Source organism: Rhamphochromis longiceps, linkage group LG9 (genome assembly GCF_057381845.1).
Source record: "Rhamphochromis longiceps isolate RC_006_pf linkage group LG9, R_longiceps_female_GT1.1, whole genome shotgun sequence".
In the NCBI taxonomy this organism is placed as follows: domain Eukaryota; kingdom Metazoa; phylum Chordata; class Actinopteri; order Cichliformes; family Cichlidae; genus Rhamphochromis; species Rhamphochromis longiceps.
In genome coordinates, this window is record NC_140565.1 from 114494 (window position 1) to 123657 (window position 9164).

Consider the following 9164-nt stretch of genomic DNA (forward strand, 5'->3'; position numbering starts at 1 on the left):
GGAGGAGATGGAAGTTCTTCGCGGTCATGGGGTTTCTGGACCCCTTCCTCACCCCGCGGGAGACTGGCGGAAATATGGTGCGGACCGTGGAGAACTTCTCCCCCGAGGACCAGGGACAGCCCGAAGAGGCAGCAGGGGAGTGTCAGTAAGAAGGTATGTTTACAATGAATTAATGTAGGCAGTTAATTAATGCGTGTTGTCATACAGGAATATATTTTGTTTATTAATAAACAGTATACAGTAGTCCCGCCGTTCATCCGTCACTGCCTCACCTTTTCGCTGATTTTTTTTTTATTGCACCGTACAGCTTTCAACAATGCGCATTGCATTCTGCAGCCCAAATGACAAATCTCCTCCATGTCATGTCTCCTGCGCTTGCCAAACTTATCATGTTTGGTTTTGATAACCATCACTTCAAATAGAAAAAAACAGCACAAAAACACTCATAACTATGACCCTCATTCGGAAATAGGCACCTGCACCGGGAGCAAAAAAGGCGCACAAAAGTGGCGCCGCAGACAGAGAAAAAAACGCAGCATACTTTAACGTTTTAAAATTGACTTGGTTTGCACTTTGAGAATCAACTTGTGAGAACTGTGACTACTGTTCATGTGCTGCAATAAATGAGAGACCACTGTATATAATAATAAGTATATAATAATATAATATAGTCTATGACTATTGTCTTCAACCTGTTAACATTTAATATTGTCTTGATAGAGTCAAGTAATCATGCAGCAGAGTCCTCCCCTGTTGCTTCTCCTGACTCCCCAGTCCCTGGTCCCTCCACTCCTGCTGCTGCACCCACAGGTATGAACATCAAGCACTGATAGCTTTTTACTTGCTTGAATCCCCTTGTGATCACCCTTACTAAATATCTACAACCAATCTGTTCAAATCCTGGTTTTATTCAATTTTGAAAATGAAAATCTAGTAGCAGCCTTCTCATTTCTTTGTGGTGTTTTGTTCTGTGTTTTACAGGCCCACAGAGGAGGACAGCTCGAAGGCGGGCGAGGGAAGGGTCCCAGGACGGTCCATCGGCGGTGGAGCTGGCTATCCTGGAGTCCCTAAAGAGGCCACGCCTGTCTGCAACTGAACATTTCCTCCTCAGCCTTGTTCCTGCTCTGGAGAGCATGCCGCCTCAGACACGAGAATTCGTGAAATTCCAAATTTATAAATCAGTTTTTGAAAACAGCACAGCTGTGCTAAATTTGGAAACATTGGACCCTAATGATCAGTAGTTTTCTGATGAGGCAGCAGCTCTCCAGGGCAGAAACAATGTTCTTATGTTTCTCCTCCTTCTCCCTGAGGCTCTTCCAGTCCAAGCTGGGTCCTTTTTATTCCTGTCTGTCAGTAAATAGTTAGATTTCATATATTTATCTTATTTATGTCCTTTTGTTACTGAATTTATATATTTTATCAAATAAACATTTATAATGACAAATGTCTTTGTTCTACTACACAGCAAATATTGGCACCCGACTTGACAAAAGTAGAATTTATTTCATATTACACTAATAACAAAACATACTAATACAGTGGGATGCATAAGTTTGGGCAACATTGTGAAAAGTAATTATTTTCCTGTACAAATCGTTGGTTGTCACAATAAAAATTGTCAGTTAAATACATCATATAGGAGACACACAGTGATATTTGAGAAGTGAAATGCAGTTCACTGGATTTACAGAAAGTGTACAATAACTGTTTAAACTAAATCAAGCAGGTGCATAAATTGGCAACACAAAAAAAGAGAAATAACATAAATATGTAGTGTATATCAATGTGTGTGTCTCCTATATGATATATGTAAGTGACATTTTTTACTGTAACAGCGATTCATACAGGAAAATAATGACTATTAATAAGGTTGCCCAAACTTTTGCACCACACTGTATATAGGAACATAGTGAAGACAAGTTGCAGAGTAAAAAGAGGTTAGTTTATTTTGGAGTACAGCTCCATTTATTAGGAAAATGTTAAAAAGACAGGAACACTCTTTAGAGGTTTGTGGGTGGCTCTTAAAAGAGCCGTTGTGGGGAAGTCATTCAGACTTCAAACAGGCTACTCCTTTGGTTGCCAAGACACAGCTCCCTCTGCCGAGAAGTGAGCCATGAACTTCTCCCTCACCAGGACAGCCTCTCTGGAGGAGTTGTTTACTGCCACACGACCCAGGCCTTGCAACGGCTCCACCACAGCAGGCGCCACACCTCCCACAGCAGGTGCCCCTCTCTCGTCCACACAGCACAGAAAGTTGTGGAGAACACACGTTGCCTTCACACACGTCTCCGCAATTTCAGGACGGAGCTCCATGGCGCGCCGATACAACCTCCACTGTAAACGCTGACAGCATTCACTGTTAGCATAGCACATCCATGTTAGCAGTGTATAAATGGATGGTTTATCATATATTAGCGCAGGTATCAATAAAGGACTACCGTATTAAACACTTTTACTAACCTCAGGCAGATGGACAGGCGCTCTGCTGGTGGGATTGAGCGCCTGTAATTGGTGTCTAGGCGGGCAATTCTGGGACCGACGCGGGAAAGCAGGTCCTCAAACTGGCCGAGTGACAGACAATGATATCGCTGGAATCTGCCGTCATCCAGGCGCAGCTCCTGTAGCAAATGGTGAAACTCACCAAACTGATCACGCGTCTCGAGGACCTGATGGACCCAGGTACCCATCGCGTTCGGTGTGAACACACGGTAAGACTTTGCTCACTCTCTGTTGTGTCAGAATCAGAATCAGAATCAGAATCAGAAAGGGGTTTATTGCCAAATGTTGAGCAGGTTTACAACATTAGGAAATTGCTGCGGTGCTTCAGTGCAAACATAGTGTCATAAATAGCACTTAAATAGACATGAAAAAATAAAAGTAGGAATAAGAATTAAAAGTGCTATGTAGAAAGATATGTGCATGAGATATACATGAGATATATACATGAGAATAAGAATTAAAAGTGCTGCGTAGAAAGATATATACATGAGTGCAGGTGGTGATCAGTGCCAAACATGGAAAGATGCAGTGACACAGCGTAGGGTCATGTGTTAGTGGCGGGGACAGTCATATGGTTATTGTTCATGTGTCCAACAGCAGAGGGGAAGAAACTGTTCTTATGGCGAGAGGTTCTGGTGCGAATGGACCGGAGCCTCCTGCCTGAGGGGAGCAGGTCAAACAGACTGTGTCCAGGGTGAGAAGGGTCAGCTGAGATCCGAGCTGCACGCCGCAATGTCCTGGAGGTGTACAGGTCCTGCAGAGATGGGAGTCTGCAGCCAATCCCCTTCTCAGCAGAGCGCACAACACGCTGCAGTCTCTGTTTGTCCCTGATAGTGGCTCCAGCGTACCACACGGTGATGGAGGAGGTGAGGATGGACTCGATGATTGCAGTGTAGAACTGCATCATCGTCCGTGTTGGCAGGTTGAATTTCTTCAGCTGCCTCAGGAAGTACATCCTCTGCTGGGCTTTCTTGATGACGGAGGTGATGGTGGGCTCCCACTTCAGGTCGTGGGTGATGGTGGTACCCAGGAAGCGGAATGAGTCCACAGAGGTGATGGGGGTGTCAGTCAGGATGATGGGGGGGAGTGGGGCTGTGTGCTTCCTGAAGTCCACAATAATCTCCACTGTCTTCTGGGCATTTAGCACCAGGTTGTTGTGGCTGCACCAGGACACCAGACGTTCAACCTCCCTCCTGTAGGCAGACTCATCCCCGTCCGAGATGAGCCCAATAACGGTGGTGTCATCTGCAAACTTGATTAGCTTGACAGACTGGTGGGTGGAGGTGCAGCAGTTGGTGTACAGGGAGAAGAGCAGAGGAGAAAGAACACAGCCCTGAGGGGAGCCGGTGCTGATGGTCCGGGAGTCCGAGACATTCTTTCCCAGCCTCACATGCTGCTTCCTGTCCGTCAGGAAGTCAGTGATCCACCGGCAGATGGGATCAGGCACATTCATCTGGGAAAGCTTGCCTCTGAGATGGTCTGGAAGGATGGTGTTGAAGGCAGAGCTGAAGTCCACAAACAGGATCCTGGCGTAGGTTCCTGGGGAGTCCAGATGCTGCAGGATGAAGTGTAGGGCCATGTTGATGGCGTCGTCTACAGACCTGTTGGCTCTATATGCAAACTGCAGGGGATCCAGGAGGGGGGCCGTGAGGGTCTTGAGATGGGAGAGAACTAGGCGCTCAAATGACTTCATGACCACAGATGTCAGAGCCACGGGTCTGTAGTCATTTAGTCCAGTGATCCTAGGTTTCTTGGGGACAGGGATTATGGTAGAGGACTTGAAGCAGGCAGGCACATGACATGCCTGCAGTGAGGAGTTGAAAATGCCAGAAAACACTGGGGCCAGCTCGTTTGCACAGTGTCTGAGGGTGGCAGGAGACACGCCGTCTGGGCCGGGAGCTTTCCGAGCCTTCAGATTCTTAAACTGCTTCCTCACATCTGCTTCATGAATATGAAGAGTTGTGGTGGGAGGAGGTGGTGTGAAATCCTCTTTTGTGTGGGGTGAGGAGGGGGGTGTTGTAGGTGAACAGTTTGAAGGTGGTGATGGCTCCATGGAGGGGGGAGAGGTGGGGGAATGAGTGTCCAAAGTGTCTCTATTGTTGGGGCCGTTGGAGGTGTGAAGGCTGCCTGATGGCTCGTCAAAACGGCAGTAAAAGTCGTTGAGGGTGTTGGCCAAGAGCAAGTCGTCAGTGGAGTGGGGGGGTTTAGGCTTGTAGTTGGTGATATTCCTAAAACCTTTCCACACAGAGGCCGAGTCATTCTCTGAGATCTGCTGCTGCATCTTCTCAGAGTGCTGATGTTTAGCAATGTCCACTTCTTTAGTGAACCTGTACTTGGCCTCTCTGTAGCAGTCCCTGTCTCCGCTTCTGAACGCCTTTCTCTTTTCCAGCCACAGCTTTTTGAGTTTAGGAGTAAACCAGGGTTTGTCATTGTTATAACTCACCCTGGTGCGTGATGGCACAATGCTGTCCTCACAGAAGTGGATATAGGAGGTGACAGTGTCCGTAAACTCGTCCAAGCTGTTAGAAGCAGCCTTCATTGTGTCCCAGTCTGTGGTCTCCAAACACGTGCGAAGCTCCTCCACAGCCTCGTTGCTCCACAGTTTTTTAGTCCTCACGACAGGTTTGGAGAGCTTCAGCCTCTGTCTGTACGCGGGAATTAGGTGGATCATGACGTGGTCAGAAAGTCCGAGTGAAGCGCGGGGCACCGCGCGATAGGCCCCGCTGATCGTGCTGTAGCAGTGGTCTAATGTCCTCTCCTCTCTGGTCGGGCATTTAATATACTGCTTATATTTCGGAAGCTCATGGCTCAGATTGGCTTTGTTAAAGTCCCCAAGAGCAATGATGAGAGAGTCCGGGTATGTCCGCTCCATGTGGAGAATCTGCTCCGCGAGAGCGCACTGAGCTGCTTGCGCATCCGCGTCTGGCGGGATGTAAACAGCGGCCAGGATGAATGAAGCAAACTCCCGCGGAGAATAAAACGGTTTGCAGTGAATAAAAAGATATTCCAGAGAGGAAGAGCAGTGCTGAGCAATCACTGTCACATCTGTGCACCAGCCACTATTGATGTAGAAGCAGACCCCTCCACCTTTGGACTTACCGGAGAGAGAGGCCTGCCGGTCCGCGCGCAGCAGATGGAAGCCCTCCAGCTTGAGCGCGCAGTCTGGGACGTTCTCACTGAGCCACGACTCCGTAAAACATAAGACACAGGAGGAGGCAAAGTCTCTGTTCATGCTTCTCATCAGGGCCAGTTCGTCAATCTTATTCCCGAGTGAGCGTACATTAGAAAGGAAGATCCCGGGAAGAGCAGTTCTCAGTCCGCGTCTCCTCAACCGCACGAGTGCGCCGGCTCGCTTTCCTCTCTTTCGGCGTCTCGCTTTCCTGGTCAGAGTCTGCAGTAAATCTGCCGCAGATGCGACAAATATTGGAAATAAATCCACAGGCGTTGTAGTCCTGTAGTTAAGGAGCTCTTCTCTGGTGTAAGAGTATCCAGAGGAGTGCCCAGACACAGAAGAAATGCAGAAAAACAAAACAAAAGTAACGCACTGAAGCACCAGGGCATCCATACGCGGCGCCATCTTGGTTAAGATGGTTGGTGGTGTCAATGGTGTCATGGTGAAGGCTTGTGAGTTAACATATGCCACCACACTGTGGGTGGTCAACACCTTCAATGGATGATCCCTCACTATGTGTGCTGTTTTTTGTATGATCTTTGACACCCCAAGGGTATGCTGCGTGCATACCGGGTGTCTTGTCTCCAAGTGATTCAGGCGGATGCTGACGTACATGAGTACATCTCTCCCTCCTCCCTTTTTCTGAAACAAAACCCCATTCACTATCCCATTTGTTTCTGAAACATCCAGATAGAAGGGTTCGTCATAATTAGGGATGGCAAGATCAGCAGATCTCGAGAGATCTTGTTTCAATGCAATGAACGCCGACTCCGTGGCCCATGTCCATGGCAGTTCAGCCTTAAGGTTACGGACACCTACCGTTTTTACCAAATCCCTCAAAGGGGCCGTTTTGCCTGCATAGTTTGGTATGTACTGACGGCTATATCCTGTTAAACCTAAGAAGGAGAGCAACTCCTGGACTGTGCGGGGTTTCGGATGTGTCAGAATCTGATCTCGGTGGGTGTTCAGTAAACCCACTGACTGCCGTCAATGCTGTGTATGGATTTGGAACAGGCACAGTGTCAGTACGTAGAATGGCATTTATGGCTCTTAAGTCATGTGCCATCCTGTACTTTCCTGTCCCATGCTTCTCTACTGGCAAAATGGACGTATTCCAGTAAGATTGTGAGGGCTCAAGGACTCCTACTTTCAATAGCCCTTCTATTGTCTCTGCAATTCCCTCCTCCGCTTCTCTGTCTGTACTGCGGTTTCCAAATTGGTACCTCAGACTTCAGCTGGAACAAGACAGGCGAGCAAGTTGCCAGACCCACATCCGTCGACCCAGCTGACCACAAAGTGTCAGGAAGAGTCGCAAGTGCGGCCACTGCGTCAGCATGATCTACTCTTTCTCTTCCATGGATTCTTGAGATTTGTTTATGCTCCAATACCACTGCGTCATCTGACAGACCAGTGATGCGATAAATTTTGCATTTCGGCGAATACCAGACATCTGGAATCTGAGTGGGTCGCCAACAAGGTTCATCGAGAGCTCTCCTGACCATTGTCCCCAGCTCCCTGGCCCGATGACCCTCATGGACTGCCAATGTGATGTGAGGCACTGAATCAGGCCCCATTTTGAACCAAGTCCGTTGTTCTTCGGTTAAATTTACTCCTGCAGCGACGCCTTCAGGACCAACATAAATGTTCTGAGAGCGTATGTTCCAAGTCTGACCCTCAAGTTCAGTCTGGAACTGGTCCCTATAAATTTTGTCCTCGTTCTTATCATAATAGAGGGTGACGTGGTATGGGTCTCGCGGAGGAGAATAGACAGCCAAGGCCATAATCCAAGGTTTCCACAGCTGATACAGTCTCAAAATGCCTTCATCCACCAACCGACCCCAGTATATATCTGCTGTAGATTGTTCACAGTCTTGCAGCAAATACTGGTTCTTTGAAAAAGTCCCCAGGCAGAAGAATTCTTTTCCACCTGGAAGTGTCACTGTTAGTCCATCAGCTGAACACATGATAGTGGCCCCCAGTTTAATGAGCAGATCCCTGCCCATCAAGTTCACAGGCACATGGGGAGACACCACATAGCTGTGCTTCAATGTCTGTTTTCCCAGCACCGTCAGGGCTGGATTGGTTGTCGGCAGAGTCATTGGAACCCCAGAGAAACCCACAACACTGACCATGTGATTGGACAGTGTGGCACTGCTTGGTTTTCGTCTCAGCATTGAGTAAGTCGCTCCAGTGTCCACCAGGAAGGTCATTTCAGTCCCTTCCACGGTCATCGGCAACAGAGGGTCTGCCATCCCCATGCCGCCGGGTCTCTGTGGGTCCCGTCAGTACAGCTCCTCCTCCCTGCCCCAATTGGCCAGGGGATACTGAGCCACTGGCGCCATGCCAGGGTTGGGAGCTTGAAGTCCCCTTGTCTGGAATGTCCTGCCTCGCGGCGCTCTCTGTGCCTGGGGTGGTGGTTGATAACTTGTTTCTGGTAGCCATGGCGTAGGACAGTTACGAGCCCAGTGTCCTTGTCCTCCACACCTTCTACACAGATCAGAGTCCAGCATAGGTCCCCCCAGACCACGACCCCTTAGTCCGCCTCCTCTTTGAGATCCACCACGTCCCCTCAACGACCTATTAGCCCCCCAATTCCCCGCGGGTCTTCCTTGCCTTGGTCCATTGGCGGGCCATCAGTCATCAGGATACAAGACTGGGTCCAAATCTGGCCAATCAGGCCCCGACTCGCCCTGAGGCTTGGCCATCAGCATTTTCTTAGCACCTTCTTTACTTTCTCTTTTCTTCTCATTCAATTTTTCTCTTGCCTCAGCCAAGTTTAATTTTACCAACTGCCCTTGCACCTCCTCTAGGTCCTGTTTGTTTTTGGTCACCTCGTCTCTTTCCAGCTCCAGCCGATGTATAACATGCCTTTCCCATTTTACCGAATCTGCCACCGCAAAATCTGGATTCCTCTGTAGGTCTGCTCTCACTCGTTCTGGCAAACCAGCTAACACCGCGCATCGGAACCACGCCCGATATTCTCCTTGCTGTCCCGGATGTTCTCCCGTCTGTACAATCCACTGTTCCTTTGCATGCTCTATAAACTCTCTAGGAGCTTGTTCTGGGCTCCACAATATTCTAGGCATAGTGCCATAATTAGGGGTCGGATACTTCTCACGTACTGCGTCAGAAAGAGCATTTCGCACCCTTGCATAGGGGACATCATTTGGTTGACATGTGGTTGCTGCTATCTCTTCCACATCTGCCAGGCCTCCGCCCCTGAAGGCCCTTCCACCAACAGCACGAAAATCTCCCAGGGCAAGTTCTTCTCCTTCAGTAAGACTCCCCAGTTTCCTCAGCCACGCAGCTCCTCCCTCTGTAATAGGGGGCAGTTGCTTCACCAGAGCCTCCAAATCTCTGATGTTATAAGGCTGGTATACTGGCTCGCCCTTTAAACCCTTCAGTAAAGGCATTGAGAGGGACAACTCCTCCTCAGTGTCCCCCTGCTCCTCCTCAGTTTGCAATGTGACACTCTGCTTCCGGTTCTTCTCAA

General features: G+C 48.8%; 1 protein-coding gene across 1 annotated transcript; it reads right to left on the reverse strand.

The window, feature by feature from the left end:
- Positions 1-6804: 6804 nt before the first annotated feature.
- LOC146661459 (uncharacterized) lies at positions 6805-7929 on the reverse strand. Its single transcript, XM_085419467.1, has one exon. It carries the CDS (start codon positions 7927-7929, stop codon positions 6805-6807), a length of 1125 nt encoding a protein of 374 aa, XP_085275593.1.
- Between the last annotated feature and the right edge of the window lie 1235 nt (positions 7930-9164).

What these genes read in the sequence shown, in the direction of transcription:
- LOC146661459 (XM_085419467.1), bottom strand. Translation starts at nt 7,929, where the DNA reads ATGGGGATGGCAGACCCTCTGTTGCCGATGACCGTGGAAGGGACTGAA.